The sequence below is a fragment of the Arvicola amphibius genome, chromosome 6, assembly GCF_903992535.2.
Source record: "Arvicola amphibius chromosome 6, mArvAmp1.2, whole genome shotgun sequence".
In the NCBI taxonomy this organism is placed as follows: Eukaryota; Metazoa; Chordata; class Mammalia; order Rodentia; family Cricetidae; genus Arvicola; species Arvicola amphibius.
Genome location: NC_052052.2, coordinates 22055214 through 22079071, shown reverse-complemented (window position 1 = coordinate 22079071; position 23858 = coordinate 22055214). Strand labels below are relative to the sequence as shown.

Below are 23858 nucleotides of genomic sequence, written 5' to 3'. Positions count from 1 at the left end.
GAGACCCTGTCTTGACAACAACAGATCAATAAAGATCAATAAAGGGGACAGGGTAATAGCAGTTTCCCTGGAACTGAAACATTCCTTCTTGTGTGGGGCAGGAGGTTCATGAGACTCGGAGGTAATGTCCTAATGTTCAGATGTGTGAGAAAGCCGAACTGTACAAGATTCTCAGAGACCCGTTCCTGACTTTACAGAACCAACAAACAGCTGCTGAAGAGGAGGCTCCGACCAGCAGGGCTGGGGAAGGAAATTCGCAGATCTGTGGAGCGACCTGTAAGTGATGCTGAGAGCTCTTGGGTTGCATTTCAGCTGAGCCGTCACCAGTGTTAGGGTGAGCTTTTCAGCACTGTCCCTATAGGGGATCCCTCACCCCCACTCCTGTTTGTAACCCCAGAAACACCCGCTGGTTCAGCTGGACTCAGGTGCAGTCATTACTCTGGTCTGCTGTACACCTTCCCTAGAAAAGTCCCTCACACAACAGACGGCTTCCCAGGTAAAAGTACTGCAGCCATGCACAGTGGTACATGCCTTTTAACCCAGCACTTGGGAGGCAGAGGCAGGCAGATCTCTGTAGATTCCAGGCCTGCCTGGTCTGCATAACAAGTGGCAGGCTAGCCAGGGGTACATAGAGACCCTGTCTCAAAAAGCAATCACTTTCTCCCCCTCAAACGAAACAAAACAAAAGCGCTTGCCATAAGGTCTGAGGCCCCGAGCTCTACCCAGGCCTAAATGGCAGAGGGGGAGAACTGCTCCTACAAGCTGACCTCTGACCCCCACAAAGCCCCCCAACAAATAAGTGAATGTAAGTTTTTTTTTTACCACAAAAAGAAAGTCACTAAAGGATTTGAATCAGATTGAAGCTTCCTGTACCTCCAGATATCACTTAGATAACGAGAAAACCTTCCTACTGAAGTGAAAACTCAGAAGGGCCAATGGGAGGTACAGGGTTCAAAGACAGGAGGCCAGCACTGCCCATCTGCACCCTTCTTCAGAGCCAGGGCAGAGGTCACCGCGGAGAGGCAAGTGATGGCACTTCATGAGCACTTGCTGCTACAACTGAAGGGAAGGGAAAGAAAACAAACTGCCAACGAGACCCTCAGCACCAGAGTCGTGTGCAGTCATTTCATCTTCCAGCTCCACACGGCAGGCTGTGTCGGCGTGCACAGCGAGAGCTTCAGGCCACCCAGGCCACCCAGTGAGACACTGCCTCAACACAGACAAGAAGCAAGCTCTACACCTAGAAAAACCAAAGGGCATCGATGCTGTGCTACTCATTAATATCATCACAGCCTACAATGGTAGCAGTCCCAATCTACTGTGATTTACTGCAATCTGTACTTGTGGTGGGATTTTTAGCTCTTCTGAACCCTTTACCTACTCAATGATAACGTTGTTGGGATCGAGGTCTTTCCCAGTTCCTTGGTTGACAACTTTCATGGAGAGGGACACTTTTATTCTATCATTTTTCATCTGAAAAAGACAAAACAAGAGTCACCAAAATCCGTGTGTGTGTGTGTGTGTGTGTAGGGGGGTGTTCATGTGGGTACATGTGTGTATAGAGGCCAAAGATCAACCTGAGGGGCATCCCTCTGGGCCCCCTCTACCTTGGTTTTTTTTTTTTTTTTTTTTTTTTCAGGCTCTTCCTGTCTGTACCTCCTCAGCACTGGGATTAGAGGAGTGTATCACCACATCTAGCTTGGATACTAGTGCAACTGAACTCAGGTCTTCGTGTTTGCATGGCAAGCATTTACCAACCAAGCTATGGTCCCAGGCCTCCAAACCCTTTGAGTACCCTGACTACCAATTTGTAATACTCAGAGTCAGCTTGCAATCATCATAACAACATCAAATGGACTAAGTACTAAGCTGAGAACATTGTTGTAAAAGAAGTAGAAAGGGCAGACTTAATGGCAGAAGAGATATAGGAAGTAACCTTTTATCCATTCCTATCTGGGCTGGTAAGTAATAAAACAGAGGCCAGGGGCAAGTGAGATGGCTCAGTGGGTAAAGGTGACTGCTACCAAGCCTAATGACATTGAGTTTGAGTCCCAGGATCTACATGGGGTGGGGGCAGGATGGAGGGAGAAATTCCAGCAAGCTGGCCTCTGATCTCCACACACATGTGGCCTGCATATATAGAATAGGGATAGGCAGATAGACAGCAGATCATACACTCCCAAATTGCTAAAATTACAAGGGTATGCCACCACACGCAGCTCTGGTTTGTCTCAATCTACAAACCTAATACACTGAAAGCACTCAAACAGGCTTCAGTTCTTTAAGAGCTCCATAGCTCTCTGCCTACCATTCCCTGGTAGAGACAGAGGGTATGTGGTCCCATGCTACGCTGCCCATTCCATGAGATGGTGCCAATTCTAGGAAAAAATGACTGTAAACTGTGTGTCCTTCTTCCCTTCTGGCCCAGATGAAGTGCACCTGAACAAGTACTCTTTGGGGCTGTGGTAAAGATGCAATCTCCTTCTTTGGTTCTCCTCCTCCTGAACCTCAGGAGGAGAGTTTTTATGAACACTCCTACCACTCTTCTATACTTCCTGTTGTTTCCCCTAAGTCTGCAGGACAGACAACCGAAGATTCAAACTCAAAACTCAAGACAGATGACTGGGACAAGATTTAAAAATGAGATTGCCAGCCACCATGAATATTTACATACTCACCATCACAGAATTCCATAAAACCTCAGCTTTTTATAATCTTTCAAACTACATGAAGTCCACAGAAACTTTACCTCTCGGCCAATGAGCTTCACCCACACTTTATCTCCAACATCTACTATCTCAGAAGGCTTGTCCACTCGGGCAGGATGACATGTGAGTTCGATGGACCAGACCTGGGTACAAGAAAGAGAAATAAAAAATTTATACTCTGAATGCATGGTAGGAAAAAGATATAAGTTGGGGAATACAGGGAAAAATTTAAACTTTCAATAAAAATGTTACATAGATTAAAACTACAAGCTTAAAAAATTTAAGACTTTTTTGTTGTTGTTGTTGTTTTTCTTTTCTTTTCTTTCTTTTTTTTTTTTTTTTTTTTTTTTTTGGTTTTTCGAGACAGGGTTTCTCAGTAGCTATGGAGCCTGTCCTGGAACTAGCTCTTGTAGACCAGGCTGGCCTTGAACACACAGAGATCTGCCTGCCTCCCAATGCTGGGATTAAAGGCGTTGCACCACCACGCCCTGCTTAAGACCATTTTTAGCCTAATCAACCAACCAACATTGTTAAATTATTTTATTTTATGTGTATATTTATGTTGCCTGCATATATATCTGCACACCTAGTGCCACAGAGGGCCAGGAAGAGGGTGCTGGATCTCCTGGAACTAGAATTACAGACAGCTGTGAGCTGCCATGTGGATGCTAGGAATCAAACCTGGTCCTCTGAAAGAATAGCCAGTGTACTAACCACTGAGCTGTCTCTCTAGCTCCAATAAATGTTGATATTCAATAACTGCTTGGCTGGGGTACAGCTCAGGAGTAGAACATGTGCTTAGTATGCACTAGGCTGGGATTCAATTTCTAGCACCAATGATAGAAAAGGAAAAAAAAAAGTAAATGAAACACTATTCAGTGTTATACATATTCAATAAAACAAAAAACAGCCACATACAATACTGCGCCCAGTTTTGCTTTCTGTGATATTAATGACCCTGAGCCTTCTTGCATTGGCAGGCAGGCAGGCATTCTACCATTGAGCTATATTCCCCATCCCCTCAAAAGATTTATCCTTAATTATGTGTATGGTGTCTGCATGCCAGTGTGTCTGTTTGTATATGAAAGTGTCCCATAGAGGCTAGCAGAGGGTGTTAGGTCCCCTGGAGCTGGAGCTGCAGGCCAGGCTGTAAGCAACACAGTATGGGTGATGGGAAACAAAGCCTGGCCCTCTGCAAAGCAGCAACTTCTCATTAACTGCTTAGCCACTTTTCCAGTCCCACTCATACAGTGCAGACATAAATAAATATACGTTGGTAAAGTTCTTTAAAAGAAAAGGTATACAGATGTTACACCTTTGACTTATCTTCTTGTGGGGCTTTATCCTTATCCTTCTGGACTTTGCACATGCTAGGCAAATGCTTCTATGAGTGGTCAAGGTAGTCATGCCTTTGATAAAAGAATATCATTGGAATTGTTCAAAGAAAAAAGCAATACAGGCCAAAAAACATGTGGGCAACATGTTTGAGGCACTATTTTCTATAAATGTTAAAAAATAAGAATTTGAGCACACCTTTAATCCCAGCATTCAGGAGGCAGAGGCAGGTGGACCTCTGTGAGTTCAAGACCAGCCTGGTCTATAAGAGCAATTTCCAGGACAGTCAGGGCTACACAGAGAGACCCTGTCTCGTAAAAAACAAAACAAAACAACAAGAAAAATTAGGAAGTGGGGCTGGAAAAATGGCTCAGCAGAGATGACTCAGAGGTTAAGAACAATGGCTGCTCTTCCAGAAGACCTAGGTACAATTCCCAGCACCCACATGGCAGCTCACAACTGTCTCTACTCCAGTTCCAAGTGATCTGACACCCTCACAAAGACATATATGCAGGCGAAAGACCAATGCACATAAAATAAAAATAATAAAAAAGCACTTGTTGCCCTTCCAGAAGGTTGATTTCCCAGCACCTATATGATGGTTCACAAACATCTATAACTCCAGTCATTAGGGAATTCATGCTTTCTTCTGACTATGAATGCACAAAATATGTAACATTACACAAACAAGCAGACAAGATATTCATCTGTTTAAATAATACAATAAATCTAAGAAATGTTTTAATGTAAGAATAAGAAGGCTGGACAATGGTGGCACATGCCTTTAATCACAGCACTTGGGAAACAGACAGATCTCAGTGATTTCAAGGCTGGCCTGTCTATAAAGTTGAGTTCCAGGACAGCCAGGACTGTTACACAGAGAAACCCTGTCTCAAAAAAAAACAAAAAAAAAAAAAAAAAAGAAAGAAAGAAAAGAACGAAAGAAAGAAAAAAGAAAAAGAAAAAGAAGAGAAAAAAGAGCCAGAATGAAGCTGGAGCCAGGCGGTGCACTCGGGAGGCAGAGGCAGGCAGATCTCTGTGAGTTCAAGACCAGCCTGGTCTACAAGAGCTAGCTCCAGGGCTGGACACAGTGGCTCTCACTTGTTAGTCCAATACTTCAAAGACTGAGATAGGAGGATCACAAAAATTGAGGCCAGCCTAGTCATGCACAGTGAGTCCAGACAGCCCTGTTTTCAGACTGAAACCCAATCTCAAAACAAAAAGAAAATACAATTCCAAATATGTTTTATAACTTATAACTAATAATTAGAAAACATCTTAATAAATAATGGCAAATTTGTCAAGTGGAAAAAGAAGCAACTATTTAAATTATTTACAGAAAATAATTATGGTCAATGTTAAGTAAAAAAAGATATATAAGAAGTACTTAGAAAACAAAACAAAGCAAAACAAACTCAGCCGGATGGTGGTGGCACACGCCTTTGATCCCAAAACTCGAAGGCAGAGGCAGATGGATCTCTGTGAGTTCGAGGCCAGCCTGGTCTACAGAGGAGTTCCAGGACTGCCAGGGCTACACAGAGAAACTCTGTCTTGAAGAAACAAATAAATAAATACAGATTTAAAAAAATTTAAAGAATGGTTTCACTCTGTAGCCAAGACTGGATTTCTGACTGAACTACAGGTTTGTACCACATACCCTAGCAAAGTACTATTTTTAACATATTAAATTGACAACAATGGCTAGAAAACAACCATTATTGGCCAAAACAAAAAATTAGGAAAACCTTATTAAAGGTAAGAATTAAGTTTTAGAAGTTACTAACAATAACTACTTAAAATGATAAGCCTGGGAGGGGAGGAGCACAGGAGTAGGAGGAGCACAGCAGTAGGAGGAGCACAGCGAGAGGTAGGAGGAGCACAGCAGTAGGAGCAGCACAGCAGTAGGAGAAGCACAGCAGTTGGAACAGCACAGCAACACTTGCCTAACATGTATGTATAAGGTTCTTGAGTTTGATCTGTAGCACCACAAAAATTAAATTAAATTATGTAATTAAATAGTTTAAACTTTAGCTGGGCATAGTGGCACACATCATAATCCCAGCCCTTGAGAGGCAGAGGCAAGTGAGTGGATCTCTTTGGTTCAAGGCCAGCCTCTCTACATAGTGAGTTCCAGGACAGCTAGGGTTATGTTGTAGAGACTTGTCTCAAAACACAAATCACAACAACACAATAACAATTTTAAATTATTTTAAATTGTGTCTGTACATATGAGTGCAGGTGCCCTCAGAGGCCAGGGTGTCAGATCTCCTGGAGCTGGATTTCAGTTGGCTGAGAAACACCTGATGTTCTGGGAATTGAACTTGGATCCTCTGGCAAAGCAATCCATGCTCTTCATTGTCAAGCCATCTCTCCAGTCCCTTACAGTAACTAAAAACTACCCTTTTTCTGACTGTTGAAGGTGAACTCCTTTAGAGAACAACCTTCTTTCTATATTCCAAGGTAATCCCCAGCTGTGGGCACAAGATAGAATCTAGTTAATCATGGTCCTACATCTTACTGACCATAGAAACTGGCTGATTCAGGGAGAGACACAAGAAACCACCAATGCCCATTACCCTACTCCAACTACAAAAGCTGTCAATACCCATCTTGACCAGCAGGTGGCAAGAGTCTGTCAGAGAAAAGTAAAACAACCAAGAAGACAGAGCCTAGGGTTATAAACTGAGGTCTGGTCGCACCTACCTGTAACCCAAGCACCTGGGAGAGAGGCTGGAGCTTGAGGCCAGCCTGGGCTATGTATGCTGACCCTTTCTTTAAAAGCAAAACAACACAAACACCTGACACATCTGATACTAACCAAGGATGAAAATAGAAGTCCCCAGCCATATTGGCAAAAACCATGTGTCTGTCCCTTTGCACCAGGAGTTCTGGCGAGCAGTCTCTTTAACCACTTCTAGGAAACTGACCTAAAGAAATCAATTTGGATTGTGCACCCAGGATGATCTTGACTCATCTAGTTGCATGAGCCCCGAGCAGCTGGGGCTACAGACAAATGCTGCCATGTGGCACAACACATCCAGACGGGAACTTATAAGCAACTTAACACTCAACACAAGTACAGCAATTACTTCAACCTAGGAGAGCCAGTCAAACGTGCCAGTGATTCATTTCGTAGTAAAATCTGTCTAGCTCTGTGCACATCTAGAGTTTTCCATGTTAAGAATAGTACAACATAAAATTACATAGTGTGACCCAAAGCCCTAACCATGGGTGTAGTATCTCTGCTGGCTAGTTTTATGTCAGTTTAACACCAGCTAGAGTCACTTTGGAAGAGGGACCTCTACCCAGGCAGGTGGTCCTGGGTGCTATAAGAAAGCAGGCTGAGCAAGCCATGAGGAGCAAGGCAGTGAGCAGCACCCCTCCGTGGCTTCAGTTTCAATACTGGCCTCTAGGGTCCTGCTGGAGTTCAAAGGTGGAGTGTGACCTGAGAGTTGTAAACTGAAATAATCCCTCTCCTGGCAGGGTGGTGGTGGTGCACGCCTTTAATCCCAGCACTTGGGAGGAAAAGGGCAGGTGGATCTTGAAGTTTGAGAATGGCCTGGTCTGCAAAGCAAGTTCTAGACAGCCAGAGCTACACAGAGAGAAACACTGTCTCAAAAAACCAAAACCTAATGTCTTAGTTAGGGTTTCTATTGCAACTCTGTAGACCAGGGTGGCCTCGAACTCAGAGATCCGCCTGCCTCTGCCTCCTAAATACTGGGTTAAAGGATTGTGCCACTACTGCCTGGCTGACCACAACAACTCTCACAAAGGAAAACATTTAATTGTGGTGGCTCACCTACAGTTTCAGAGGTTTAGTCCATTATTATCATGGTAAGACACGGTAGCATGCAGGCAGACATGGTGCTGGAGCTGAGAGTCCTTATATCTTGACTCAGAGGCAATGAGGAAATAATTTGAGACTAGACACTGGGTGGTATTTTGAATATATAGCACCTACACAGTCACACACTTCCTCCAAGAAGACCAAACCTATTCCAACAAAGCCACACCTTCTAATAGTGCCACTTTCTATGAGATTATGGGGTCAATTATATTCAAACTACCATAACCAAAAAGCAAAACAAATCCTTTATCCCTAAATTGCTTTGTTTCATTGAAGACAGTATTACTGATGAACTCTTTCACTAATTTTTAAATATTTTATAATAAAGAAAATTTGGGGATTTCCTTCTGGAGAAAATGAAAATAATTATTTTGAGACATAAACTAGGAATTGTGTCTAAAATAACTGCCCTCTCAAGGAAATTTGAGAGACCTTTTGAGTTTTATTTTTGAGATAGGTTCTTGCTATTCAGGTTAAGCCAGCCTCAAACTTGGGAGGGCTGCCTCAGACACTTAGAAGCATGCACTTCCTCATCTGGCTGCTGAAGAATCAGCGCCCTCTCTCACAAACTTGGGTGCATACACATGAGTGTTTGTATGAGCCTGAAATTCAATGTATTTATCCCTTCTGTTCAGAGCTCCTATTAGGAGCCATTGTTTTCTTTATCCATGGCCAATGGGTCTCTTACATGTAAGAGAGTTGATTCAACAGATCGGTATTTTATCTCCAAAATGCTTAATATGTAAATATAACATGTAAATATATAGATATAATATAAATTAAGTTTTTAATTAGGTCATCATGTTATCTCCAAATCAAGTAAAATTCATGCATCTGGGGTTTTATCTAACCATGGTTTTAACCCCAACCATGCTGATGTAATGAGCAGTCTTGCCTAAATGAAAAGTTTAAAGAGGAAATTCAGATCCCTGAAGAAAGGGAAACCTCACACTTTGGCAGTTTGGGCTACAATAGTCCTCAGATTATTGAAATTCATTCCACTCCTTCATCATTAATGTACAATGTAAAGGAAATTAATGTGCCTAAGATACCCGACAGAGCACTGTACTTCTTCCCTAAAGCTAAAGGTCTACTTACTGGGAGCTACAAGGAAACACTGGCAATTACAGTGTGTCCTCCTCTCATCAAGCATTATCAACAGCCTTGTGATCCAGGAGACAGCTGCCATTTCTGGCAGAATAAAAAGTGAAAAATTGGAAACAAATTAAAATGATTACACTCACCCTCTGAAACTGTAAGCCCCCCAAAACTCTTTCTTCTATAAGTTGCCTCGGTCATGGTGTCTTGGCATAGCAGAAGAAAGGTAGCCCGGACAGGTATGCAGGCTACATTTGTGTAAGAATACTCAGAGCCAGCCAGGCAGTGGTGGCGCACAGGCCTTTAATCCCAGCACTCAGGAAGCAGAGGTAGGTGAATCTCTGTGAGTTCAAGGCTAGCCTGGTCTACAAAGTTCCAGGACAGCAAGGACAGCCAGGGCTGTACACAAAAGAAACCCTGTCTCAAAAACCCTAATAGAAAAAATAAGAATCCTCAGTGCCTGCAAGGAACACCTGTCCACACCTGTCTTAGCAGTGTGAGACTGGGCACTACAGCTGTAGTTTAGGACAAAGGACAAGAAAAGGAGATCTCACATGCTTCCTTACATATACTGTTCCTTTCTCGTATGGAGGCCAACCTGGCCTCAAACCTATACTCCTTCTTGCCTCTGTCCCTCAGGACTGGGATTTGCAGAATGTTGCTACCAATCTAGGCTTTTGCACCCCCCCCCCACAAATACTTCGGATTCAAAGTTGGTTGAATCCATGGACACAGCCCATGGACACAGGGGTAAGCTATAACAGAAATGGAATTTGAACGAGTCTGTCAGTACCCTCACACCATAAAACATATCTCTGTTTTCTATCACTGAGATTACTGCACCCTCTGTACTAGAAAAAGCAGAATGAGCGGTTTTTGGTTTGCCTACAGGCAGTGGACTCTGGCGTTCTACTCTAGTAGGTGCTCCAGACACAGAGACACAGTTTCACTTGCTCTCCTGAGACTGAATCCCATGCCCTGTGCGTACGAGGCAAGCACTGTACCACTGAACTCTACTCTGCTGACTGTGCCTGGATTCCTGAGAATGGAGCCACAAATGCCCAAAGGGTTGTATCAAATCCATCATCATGTTCAATAAACCCACATGACACTTAAACAGAACGAGTCAACTGAATGTTGTCAGTAAAGGAAGAAAATAAACATAACCCTGATACCTGGAGGAGCTGACTACTCAATCACTATCTAAGAGGAGAGCTTACTGCCGCCCCTTAGGATGCTCTCCCAATTGCTTCAGGCTCCATTAATCTCTTTATGACTTCAACTGGATAGAAAGCAAGAAGGTGAAACTGTCAATCCAGGAGAGGATGGGTTACAAATGTCCAAAAAAAACAAAAAAAACAAACTGGCAAAATGAAAGTTCTCCCTTTAATCTGTGGGGTCTATATATTCCTTCTCTAGAATTTTCTGTGAATCACCTCCAGCACATGACAATAACACAAGCAGAGAAGTTAATGTTTCATGCCTTTATCTGTTGGGACTTGGAAAATACAGTCACAGCACTTACTGACGCTATGTTGCAGGCAAAAATGGGATCCCAGGATGAATGAAAGACAGTTTCTGGTCAATCAAAATAACCAGAGTCCTAAAATACAGACATCATCTCCGTTCCACAGATGAGGAACTTAAGAGTAAAAAAAAACCAATGATTTGCCCAGGTCAAGGAAACCCGCAAATGGCAGAGCTGGGACTTGAATTCACGTGTCTATGCAGACAGTCTATACCGACCTGCACACTGTATCTGAGTGGCCTAGCTGAATTCAAGACTGTCTCCCTCACTTCCTTACACACTGATTTAATTTTACTCCCCGTCTAGGTGTGTAAGGCTCCACTGTTTACTATGGCAGTCACTAGCAGCATAGCTATTTATGCTTAATTGTTATAATAAAAAGTCAGCACTCCTGAATTGGAGTGCACAAACATGGTAAAATATAAAACATAAAACACATTTGGCTGGATGGGGTGGCACATAACAAAATCACATCACTCGTAGCCTATGTAGGCTGACCACTGTGAGTGCCATCCTAGCAAGCAGGTGTGAGATCTAGCCTCACAAATTACAAATGGCAGCAAGCTTGAGGACCTGAGCTCCATCCCTGAACCCCCCAACACAAAAGGCCAAATGCAGTGACTCACACACTGTAATCCCAGCACTCCCACAATGCAATGGGAGGCAGAGACTGGAGTCGCCTGAAGCTAACAAGCCAGCCAGTTTGCAGCCAACCAGATATAAGAAACTACGTAAGGTAGAAAAAGAGAACTGCCTCCATCCAAACCTGTCCTCTGACCTCCACATGTGCACCATGATACCCATGTATGTCCAAATAAAAATAAAATTGAAAGTACACATTTGTATATATGTATGTGTATGTATGTGGGAATAGAATGTGTATGTGTATGTATGTGTTGTGTCTGCGTATATGTGTTGTTTTAAGAGTGAGTGTGAGTGTATACGTATGTGAGTGAGTATTGCTTTGGTCTTTGGTCCTTGTTTCCAACAAAGAACCCATAAAACATGACTATCTAGTAACAGGAACACCTTTACTAGTTATAAGAAGCCCCCTTTGGCGTTCATGCTAATATAGTGACAGAGCAGCAGGTCCCTGGACAGTCTCTGGATGGGATGGGGATGGTCACGGGAAGAATCAAGTGATTAGAGATTGGGACATTCAGCCTCAGCCATGGAAGTCCTGCTTCTGGGAATGGGGGAGCAAGGGAGCCCTGCAGAGATCTGTGTAGTGCTGGGGCTGGTGAGGAGTGTGCAAGGCTGGGTAGACATAGAGCGCACACTGTCACCCCACTCGGCTCAGGCCTGTCCTACGTGTCCCTTCCATTGTTCGCTCCTGAACTCTTCTCATCTCAGCACAAACAGCAACAGTAAGGAAACTGTTTTCCTGAGTTCTGTGAACTTTTGCTTTGGTGTTTGGGCCTTTGTTTGTTTGAGACAGTCTTACTATGTAGCCTTGGCTGGACCGGAACTTATTAGGCAGCTCAGGCTGACCTCACACTTAGAGATCTGTCTGCCTCTGCCTCCTGATTGGCACTGGGATTAAAGGAGTGCCGCACCATGCTCTGTTCAACAGTTTTTTAAAACAGGGTATCAGATAGCCCAGGCTGCCCTCCAATTTATTATGTAGACAAGGCTGGCCCAAATTTCTGATTCCTCTGCCTTTATTTTCCATGTGCTGAAATTACAGGTATACACACCTGGTCTACTCTAGTAAATTACCAAACTTAAGGAGAGGGTCATGGAAATAAATAAATAAATAAATAAATAAATAAATAAATAAGAAAGAACTGGCTGGTCATCTTTAGGAGCACCTGAGCAGTGAAAATCTTGTGGGACAGAGCCCCTTTAACTATGGGATCTGATACTAATTCAGGGCTGATAATGTCAGAATTGAACTGAAAGTTGCTGGATATCTTGTTGGTGTCCAGAGTAATGCAAAATTAGAAGATATTGAGAATTTTATGTGTGAGAAAATTAAAGAGAACAGATCTGTAGCATTGCCACCAGGACATACAGTGCTTCCGAGGAACACTAGAGACCCAAGGTTAGGGCCAGGAAAATGCTTCAGTGGGTAAGGTGCTTGCCACCGAGCCTGATGCCGTGTTCAAACCTGGGACCCACAGGGCAAACGGACAGCATCCCCAGTTGTACTCTGTCCTCCACATAAATGTTATGGCATGTTCCCAAAGCCACATTTGCATACACAGAACAAACAAATGAATGTTTAAAAAAAAAAAAGAGGGAAAAATTGGCCGGCAGTGATGGTTCATGACTTTAATCCCAGCACTTGGGAGGCAGAGGCAGGCGGATCTCTGTGAGTTCAAGGCCAGCCTGTTTTACAAGAGCTAGTTCCAGGACAGGCTCCAAAGCTTCACAGAGAAATTCTGTCTTGAAAAGCCAAAAAATGAAAAAAAATGGAAAACTTAGTTTGATCTGGATATTAGGAAGAGGTCTTCAACTCAACAGTGGTTAAAGAATTCTGAGAAAATAATTCAAATTAGCATCTCCCCAAACTAAAGCATTATATTCTGCTCAGACCACAGCTACCTCATTGCTCAGTCCTTTCACGATGGGACCTAATGATATCCTCCCTTGCGAGGCTAGACACACCATAGGGTAGTCAACCCGCTCAAGTTATCCACAAAACCTACACAAAATGCTAGAATTAAAGCTCCCAGTTTCCCTCCTAATTATCTGGCTCCCTGAGCTCTCGCTGTGACTCTGCCACAGCTGTCAGGACTGACAGATCCACGTGTAAGCTGTCAGCCGCTATCACAGGCATATCTGACAGGGAACCAGACACAAGCGAGGGTGAAAACTGCCTGCTGAAAGGTAGCAGGCTTTTCATCTCTACAAAGTCCCCAAAGTCACATGAAGGCTCACATGAAATTGGCACTAGCGGCCTTGAAGAGTACACTAACAAGAAAATCTGTCTCTAGGCAGACAGAGGTGTGATCCTGGAGGGTGGGGCGAGCTCCGCCTCACTAAGTCCCAGGCAGCATAAAACAGGAACTCATTAGAGCCCCTGACTGCCAACTTAGAAAGCACTGGTTAGCCACTGACTGCGAGGATGGGATACCCAGAACAGCGGGCTCCAAGGCTAACGGCAAACAGCTTTATGAGACACAAATCCACACAGCCTTCTGACAGAAAAATACTGTAAGACTCCAAGAAGTGAAAAAATCCCTCTCCTGTGCCTTCTTCTCAGCAAGTCCACTACCACAGGTGGCACTGGGAGGTGTTTGTCAACAGTCTTCTGAAAAATCACTTAAAATATAGAGACATGGGTACATCCTCTTCAAAAAGGGTAAGGGGGGGGCACATCACAAATACTCTACAGCTGGTTTTGAAAAATCCTTAGTAATTTAGAAATCTTGCCACATCAATAAATTGAGATTGCCTTGTCTCATGTATGCATTTTTTGTGGTTGATTTTTTTGATTTTTTTTTTTTTTTTTTTGGTTTTTTCGAGACAGGGTTTCCCTGTAGTTCTTAGAGCCTGTCCTGGAACTAGCTCTTGTAGACCAGGGCTGGCCTCGAACTCAGAGATCCACCTGCCTCTGCCTCCCGAGTGCTGGGATTAAAGGCGTGCGCCACCACCGTCCGGCGTGGTTTGATTTTTTGAGACAGGGTCTCTCACTACGTAACCTTGGATGGCTTGGCACTCAGATCCCTCGCCTGTGCTTCATGAATGCTGAGTCAAAGTGTATGCTACCATGCCCAGCTTTATAGTTTTTACTGGTTTGTTTTAATACATTGTGGGACCCACAGACGTGAGTCTGCTCCACCTTGACTGGAAGTCAGAGAGTTTGAGCCTATTTTTGCTATTTCAAAGTTATTGACAACAGATGTGGCTACACAGGAGCGATTCTGACCTAGGGTGTGGTTAATTAGCATTTTGTGGTTAGAGGTAGATTTCGCTCCACCTGGAACAAAGTTGGTGCATTCAAGTCTACTCCTTATATCATGTTGATGAAGTCTGTTGCCTCCCTCCTCCCCTTTAGGAGTGAAGTACATAGCATGTGGAAAATAACCAAAGCAGATTCAGTATGCGCTGAAGGACCCTCCCAATGCTGTTCTGTGTTTCTGCCTCATTTCTCTTAGACCTCTGCTCCTTTTGCTTAATATTCTAATCCTCCTGCTCCTACCCTGGAACATGAATTTCAATGAAGCAGGTCTTCGACAGATGGTGCCCAATGTGGGGCGCCTTCGACACTACACGTTTTTTACTAATTTTTATGTGTGGGGGGCACTTATGGAGGTCAGAAGACAATTTGCAAGAGTCAATTCTCTACTTCTACCATGCAGATTCAGGATATTGGACTCAAGTCCTCCAGAGGGCTTGGTGGCAGTTGCCTTTACCCACTGAGCCATCTCATCGACCCTGATTTTGTTTCTGTGACAGGGTCTCACAGCCCCAGCTGGTCTCAGACCCACTTCAATACTCAAGTCATAGACCCCAGAGTGCTGGAATTAAAGGCATGAACTACAATATACAGCTTTGTTTCATAAATCCTAAAATTCATTTTTTTTAAACTATGTGGTCCAGGCTAGCTCCAGGTTCAGTCCTCCTGCCTTAACCTCTCTTGTGTTGTTATGGGAATGTGGTACAACACCTGGCAAGACTCATTTTCTTTTCCTCACTCGACAGCCTATGAGATCAGGACACTTTTTGTATTTGAAGGGTGTGTGTGCGTATATGGGGTGTGTGGCAGTATGTGTGCAGGTGCACATGTGCATGCAGAGGTCACAGCAGGTCATCAGGGGGCTTACTCTATCACTCTCTGTGCGTATATGGGGTGTGTGGCAGTATGTGTGCAGTGTGCAAACATGTGCATGCAGAGGTCACAGCAGGTCATCAGGGGGCTTACTCTATCACTCTCTGCTGCAGTGCCCTGAGTCAGGGGCTCTCACTCAACTGGTGCCTGTAGTTCAGGCTAGATTGGCTAGCCAGTCTGCCCTCCAATGCCAGCTTTACAAGAATGTATGCCGTGCCTGGCTTTTGATGTGGGTTCTGGAGATCTGGGCTCAATTCCTCAGGTTCTCAGTGCCATTTCCTTAGTCCCCTTTCCTGCTGTTGTTTCAGGTTTTACAATCAGAGTCTCACTAGGGAATCTTTGGCTGCTCATTAACTTGTGGCATCCCTCCTTCCTCCACTTCCTGGGTGCTAAGATTACAAGCCTGGGCCACTACATACTGCGAAAATGCTTCTCCAGTCTGTTTTTAAGGACAAACGTCAATTTAGTGCTCAGTTCAGTGCTCTTGGCAAGCCTAAGACCAAGGCACACGTATAGCGCACCTACACACATACTCATGGACAGGCACTCATGCACACAGAACTCTTTATCCCTACTGCTACACTGAAAATAAAGTAAAACCAGCGACTCTCTGAAAAACTGCAGTCCTATAGTGAGAATGTGGTGGGGCCATAGTAGAATGAGTGCAGTGGAAGTGCTGAATTCCCCATTATGGGCTCCCACCTTGCTTCCGACAGCCTGGGATTTTGATAAAGGCTCCATAGTCTGTCACCATAGCAACCTATAAAGACAAAATGAAAAATCAATGTTGCACAACTGAGAACCAATCTTTCCTCTTTATATTTTCGACAGAGGATCTCAGGTAATGCAGGTTGGCCTCCAACTCACTGTGTGGGAAAGGCCGAGCATGAAGTTAAACTGCGTTCTTTCCAGAACCTTTTATCTCTCCACCTCAGGCAATCACTGTTTTAACTTCATCACAACAAAACAAAAGGACTCAACAAGATGCTCACTAACATTTCCATATTCACTACAAACACTTCAAAAACCTCTCATGACTGTACAGAGCTGACATTGTCATTCACATACGACAGAGAATAAGCAGACGCACTGAGAGACTACCCCAGCCCAGAACTCCTGAGTACCAGCCCTGGAATCTGAACTCATTCTTAATTTACACCAGTTGCTCCTGGATTCCTTCTCATGATAAAGCTGTAAGGTCAAAGGCAATGTGACAGCTGCGATGTCTGACATCCTGTTCTCTCCTGGCAACAACTAGGAATGGGAACATCCTATGTTGCAGGGGAGACAAGAGAAAGCATGAGGGCTTTGTAGTGGCAGGTGTGGCTTCTAATCCTAACTTTGCCATTTCCTACCTGGCGCCTAAACTCCATTTGTTCCCAATTGCTGTTACAGGTAGCAAAAGATAAGCATTGTGTGCCTGGCACTGGAGTCTAGCAGAGAACACACATTCAACAGTGTATCACTTTTAATACCTTGTAACCCAAGATGATGAAGTACAGGGAGACTAAGACTGGCAGGACCAAGCTAGGGGCAGAATTTGGGTCCCTGGAGCCCCAAGTCTCCTGCTTCAACAAACATCAGTATTACTCACTTCATTAGATGGTATAAATATTTTTAGAATTTCATTCTCTTCTTTATTTATCGTTGTTTATTTATTATATTTTTGGTGTTTTGTTTCAATCCAGGGTCTCAGACTGTAGCCCAGGCTGACCTGAAACTCATGGCAATCCCCAGGCTCAGAATCCCAAGTGCTAGAATGTATGCACCAGTCACTATAACTGGCTTTCTGTGTGTTATTGGAGACAGGGTTTCACCCTGTAGCTCTGGCTGGCCTGGAACTCATTATGTAGGCCAGAGATATGCCTGCCTCTGCTTCCTGAATGCTGAGATTAAAGACACCCACATTTAGAAAAGAACCATTTTATTACTTTTATGTGTATGGTTTAGGTTTTTTATGTCTGTATACCATGTAGTATGACATCCTCTGAAACTGGAGTTACAGATGGTTGTGTGATACCATGTGGGTGCTCAGAATCAAACCTGAGTCTTCTGAAGAGCAGCCAGTGCTCGTAACCATTGAGCCATCTTTCCAGCCCGGTGCATTTAAAAGAAACCAACAAAAACCCACTTATTTTGTGTTATGCGTACACATGTGTGTGCCATATCATGTGTGTATGGAAATCAGGAAACAACTCTGAGAAGTTAGTTTCCTCTTCCATCAGTTAATTTTAGGGATCAACTCTGGTCATCAGGCTTGGTGTCAGTGCCGTTACCCACTGAGTTATCTTGCTGGTCCCTCTCTACTCATTTTTACAGAGACAGGATGCCTGAACTAATTCTCTATGTTACACCATGAAGGAAGGGTTATAAACCTAAAGTTCTATACTCCTGGGGTATACAGAGGAGGAACAAGCTATAAGAAAGAAAGGATCAAAAAGTTCCAAAACAAAAACAAGCAAACAAAAAAATAGTACAATTACCAAACCATGACAAGGTGGAGCCAGAGGGCTTTAAGAAAGATATTAAAGAGGCTGGAGAGATGCCCCAGTGTTTAAGAACAGCTGTTGTTCCCAGCACAGTGGGTAACAACCATCTGTAACTTCAGTTCCTGGAGATTCAGTGCCCTCTTCAGGCCTGCAAAGGCACTGCAGGCCTGCGGCACATAGAAACATGCAAACAAAACACCCATACACACAAAATAAAGATAAATATTTTTAAAAAGAAAAATGTTAGATATTAGTGGTCCAGCCAGGCACAGTGGCACACACCTGCAGATATAGCATGAGGAATAGGAGCATGGGGAGTAAGCACGAGGCAGGAAGATTGCCATGAGTCCAAGTTCATGAGCAGAGTGAAATCCCAAAGCAACAAAGACATTAGCTGGTCCAAGCCTGTCATCTTTCAAATGAGATGAGAGAAGACTAGAGATAGAAAGCACTTAACCAAGTTCACCAATAAATTTGTTCTCTGTGAAAATGGTCCCAGATGAAGTAATTCCCTTTCTAAAAAATTATTTTACATTTCTTTATTTTAGGAATGGGTGACACTGGTCACCTGGAACTGGAGCCACAGATGATCTACTGTCACCTCGTAGTCAGCACAGAAAGAACCTGTGTCCTCTGTAAGAACACCAAGTGCTCTTAATCGCTGGACCAACTTTCCAGCCCAAGACTTTCTGTTTTTAATAAAAATAAAAGCAAATGTTTTCTTTCTGTCTCACCTAAGGCACTTTGATTGACATTTGCTCCAGGCTGAGCAATCGCACACTGCATGACATTAGTAAGGAGCACAGTTATATGAAAAACTTAACAACAACATCTGGAAGTTAGGGCTCAAACCACCTTGCTGCTGTAAATTAAGACAAAATAACTTCTCAATCCTGAAGCTCCAGGGTCACATTATCATCGTTAGAGGTAATAACAGACCTTAATTTTGCCTCTCCCAAAAGGGAAGGTTAACGTGCTTCAGAATAGACACAGTCAACTCTCGAGTAAGGAAAAGGTATTCTAGCCTACTTCCTGCACCAGGTGCTTCCATCACTGTGTCTCCTAGGGCAGTCAGAGATGAAATGCACAGGATGGCACCTGCCTTAGATGAGTGTACAATCTTCCTGGGGTCCCAAGAATCGTCACTCAGATGACTCAGGAGGGCAGAAGGGGGAAATTCAGTAATTATCTCAGCTGAAACTCAGGCTGTGAGTAAAATTAATTTCCATCTTTAGACAAGAGCCTGCACTGGCCTTGAAACTTGTTCTCCTCATAATGTCAATGAGGAACCTGAGGCTCAGAGATCCTGGTCCAAAGTTAGAGAGTAGCACATGTAGGCACACAACAGACATTTTTAATTGTACTCCAGTGACATTCTACCTCACCAACACTAATCACACTTAAGCATTTCTTTGTCTGTGGCAAGTCTAAGACAAACCCTAGCTCCTACTGCTATCCTCATACCCCCACGTTTAACAGACACTGGCAGTGAGGTCTCCGAGGATGAGAAGACAATGGATACTGGCTTCTCCTCCATTCAGTCTGCACACTGCTACCATCCCTGCTAAGCCCATACGATGAATCCTAGAACACGAGCTGGACCAGTTTCTTTTCTTTTTTTAAAATATTTATTTATTTACTTATTATGTATACAATATTCTGTCTGTGTGTATGTCTGCAGGCCAGAAGAGGGCACCAGACCTCATTACAGATGGTTGTGAGCCACCATGTGGTTGCCGGGAATTGAACTCAGAACCTTTGGAAGAGCAGGCAATGCTCTTAACCACTGAGCCATCTCTCCAGCCCTGGACCAGTTTCTTCAAAGACAACTCGTCCTACCAGCTGGAGGCACAGTCGTATTCCAGTATTTATACAGCAGCTATGTGTGGCAGGTACCAAGCCAGAGTGTGAAATAAAAAGCAACTTTTGAAATATAGATGCCTACCCTGTCTTTTTAAAAGACTCTGGACTGTCACAATCAGCCACCAGCAGCAGCTAGTGAAGTGAAACCGCCACTGTGTAAATGCTGTAACAGCAGCACGCAAACACCCCGACCACATCTACCTACCCACTGCCACCCACTTAAAACAACGCTCTCATGCAGCTTCCACTTCCTCCATATATTTCAGTGCACGCGCACAACCCCAGCAGAGAGCAAACTCACAAGATTTCAAACCCCAGCTTCATCATTCACTAATCACTGGGTGGTTACTTAGCTTCTAATTAGCCGCTAAAAGGAATTCGTTTTACAGAGATATACACATAGACTGTGTGTACATGTGTGTGCATGCATGGGCATGTATCTGTGTGTGCTAACACACTTTAGGAGTTTGTTTTTTTTTTTTTAATTTTGCTTGTTTGCTTATTTGTTTTTAAGATAGGGTCTTACTGTGTAGCTCTAGCTGGCCTAGAACTTACTATGTACACAGGCTGGCCTTGATCTCAGAGATCGGGCTTCCTCTACCTCCCAAATGCTGGAATGAGACACTATACCTGGCCTTTATTTTCAGTCTTAATGTAACTGGGCTGGAGAGATGGCTCAGTGGTCAAGAGCACTGGCTGCTCTTCCAGAGTTCAATTTCCAGCAACCACATGATGGCTCACAACCATCTGTAATAAGATCTTGCGCCCTCTTCTGGCCTGCTGGTATACATGCAGACAAAACACTGTGTACATAATAAATAAAGCTAAAAAAAAATCAACTAGTTCTCCATGTAAATAATTAGCGGATGAACTCACTCTGTAGACCAGGCTGACCTCAAACTCAGAGATCCACCTGCCCCTGCATCCCTAGGATTAAAGGTGTACACTACCACGCCTGGCTTGTTTTTTCTTTTAAGTGATTTGTTCAAGACAGACTTTCATTTTATAGCCCAGGCTGGCTTGAACAGGTATGATTCCCTGCATTTCTCACAGGCTGGGATTACAGGTATGCATAAGTTTGTCTGGATAACCATGTCCTCCTACACCACGTGCTGCTGAAAAGCAATCAGAACTGTGAAGCCCTTAAGTGTTCTGGGGGTGGAGGGAAGGGAGTAGTCACAAGTTCCCAAGTTCCAGGTTGGTCTGGACTACAGTGACTTCTCGACTGTCTAGTCTGTTGTCAACATAGCACAAACTGGAATTATTTGGGAAGAAGGAACCTCAACTGAGAAAATGCCCCCACCGGACTGGCCAGTGGGGCATTTTCTTGATTAATGAGTGATACAGGAGGGCCCACTGCACTGTAGGTTCCTGGGCAGGTGGTGCTGAGTTGTTGAAGGAAGCAGGTTAAGCGAGTCATGGGGAATGAAGCAGAGGCAGTGTCCTCCCTGCCTCTGCTCCTGTTTCCAGGCTCCAACCTTGAGTTTCTGTCCTGACTTCTCTTAGGGACTGTGATATAGAAGGGTAAGTGAAACAAACCCTTCCCCCCTAAGTTGCTTTTGGGGGTGTTTTATCAAAGCAACAGAAATCTTAAGAAAGACAGAGACCAACCTAGGCTACCTATTTCAAAAACAAAGAAAAAATAAAGAGGCTAGGTATAGTGATGACATTATATCTTTAATTCCAGTCCTCACGAGGCAGAGCCAGGTGGATCTTTCTGTGAGTTTAAGACCAGCCTGGTCTAAATAGTGAGTTCTAGGCCAGCTATGGCTACAAAGTGAGATCCTGCCTCAGTAAATTTTTGAAAAGCTGTGACACTCTCTCTCTCCCCACCAGACCATCTTACTTAAAGGTAACACATAAAAAGCACATATTAGGCAAATGATGTAGGATGTACTTCTCTATGCTGTCTCTCTCATTGGTTGGTGAATAAAGCTGTTTGAGCCAGTGGCCAGGCAGAATAGAGCCAGGTTGTGAATCCAAACAAAGATACAGGAGAGAAAGAAGGGCAAGGGTCCAGGGAGACACCATGTAACCACCAAAGGAGTAACATGCCAGGGCATCACTAGTAAGCCATGGCCATGTGGCATTAATACACAGATTAATAGAAATGGGCTAGTTCAATTGTGAGAGCTAGTCAATAATATGCCTGAGCCATTGGCCAAACAATTGTAATTGATATTAAGCCTCAGAGTGTTATTTCTGCAGGAACCCGTGAGCAGGAAAGAACCAGTTCAGGGGGGGGCCAGTGGGACAGAGAAAAACATTCAACCACGGCCAAGTATAGTAACTGATGCTTGTAATTCCAATACATGGAAGGCTGATACAGCAAAACTGCTATAAATTGAGGCCAAGGCTTGATTACAAAGTAAGTTTGGGACCAGTCTAGGCTATAGAGTGAGACCCTGGATCAAAATCTCAAAATTAACCAAAATCAGGGCTGGCAAATAGCTTAGCAAGTACAGTGCTTGCCACCAAGCCTAATCCTCCTGCCTCCATCTCCTCGGTGCTAGGATTACAGGGCTGCATCACCACACCGTTTTTGTGGTGCTGGGGACAGAACCCAAAGGCCTCCTGAATGCTGGGCAAGTGTTCTACCAACTCAGTCACATTCCTAGCTATGATCTGTTTTTGAAATATTATTCTGGGTGCAGTGTCATGAACAGATTGGAGAGAGGCTGCAACAGAAGTGAGAAATTCCAGTCAGAGCCAAGCAAGAGATAAAGAGCTTGGACTAAAGGTGGCAAAGGCATAAATAAGCATGCAGACTGCAGATAAAATTAAGACTCATGAAGGAACTACAGGGAAAATCAAGACCAAGTCAAAGGATGAAAGCAAGTACAATGGCCAGATTTCTAGCTTTGGCACCAAATGGATAGCAATTCCATCTGCTAAAATGGAATAGAACTGGTGAAGAAACCTATTTTGTGGGGTTAAAAAAAGTTTAAAATCTAAGTTAGTGATGGAGGACTCTCATTGGTTAATAAAGAAACTGCCTTGGCTTTTTGATAGGGCAGGATTTAGATAGGTGGAGTAGACAGAACAGAATGCTGGGAAGAAGGGAAGTTAGGCAATCTCCATGCCTCTCCTCTCTGAGACAGACACCATGGAGCCAGCCACCAGGTCAGACATGCTGAATCTTTCCCGGTAAGACACCACCTCGTGGTGCTACACACATTACTAAATATGGGTTAAAGCAAGATGTGAGAATTAGCTAATAAGAGGCTGAAACTAATGGGCCAAGCAGTGTTTAAATGAATACAGTTTGTGTGTTGTTATTTCTGGGGCTAAACTAGCTATGCGGGAGTTGGGCGGGATGAAAAGCAGGCCTGCTGCAGCATATCACTACAAGTTAGAGATGCTTTCAGGCACCAAAATGAAGGTATCAAGCACACAGAAGTCTGCAGCTTAGAGAAGGTGGATGTGCACCAGAGGGCCCAGTGGACTTCCCATGCGAAATAGTTCCAGGCGAACAGGAGAATAACCCCGGTGCTTCCCTCCCTCAATATGTTCCTAACACACTCCAAAAGGGAAGTTTCAAAGTGCAAAACATACCTCTCCTTGAAAAATAGTATAGAGTGCAGGCAAGTTTTCCATGGTCTCAGGCCTTCCTGAATTCATCCTTAATATTCTACGGCTCCTCCATTTCTCTTCTGCTAAAGCTAATTCAAACGTCCTTTCAGAAAGAAACAACAATTAGACATCTGTATTAATGAGGGGTTGGGGATATGACTCAACCATTAAAGAGTCTACGGCAGAGGCACGAGGACCTAAGTTTAGATCCACAGTAAGCCAGGCACAGAGGCACATGACTGTAACCCCAGGGGTAGGGGACAGACAGATGGATCCCAAGAGACTACTCACCAGATAAACTGATGAGCTCTAGGTTCAATGGGTGTGGTGGTTTGAATAAAAATGACCCCATAGGCAAATAGGGAGTGGCATTACAGCAGGTATGGCTTTGATGGAGTATATATGATCTTGTTGGAAGAAGTGTGTCACTGGGGGTGGGCTTCGAGAAGCTCAAGCCCAGGCTCAGTGGCTCTCCTCTCTCCTGCTGCCTGCAGACAACGATGTAGAATTCTCAGTTCCTACTTCAGCATCATGTCTGCTGCATGCTGCCTTGCTTCACACCATGAAATGGACTAAACCTCTGAACAATTAAGCCAGTCCCAAATAAATGTTTTCCTTTATAAGGGTTTCCACAGTCATA

General features: G+C 43.9%; 1 protein-coding gene across 1 annotated transcript in view; it reads right to left on the bottom strand.

Moving 5' to 3' along the window:
* The window catches only part of Zcchc17 (zinc finger CCHC-type containing 17), a 49704-nt gene that overhangs the window by 20012 nt on the left and 5834 nt on the right, over positions 1-23858 (bottom strand). Inside the window, 5 exon segments of the mRNA XM_038334279.1 lie at positions 1382-1473; positions 2750-2818; positions 2820-2851; positions 15996-16053; positions 23201-23321. Of these exon segments, the coding sequence (XP_038190207.1) occupies positions 1382-1473; positions 2750-2818; positions 2820-2851; positions 15996-16053; positions 23201-23266 (317 nt within the window). The 5' untranslated portion in view covers positions 23267-23321.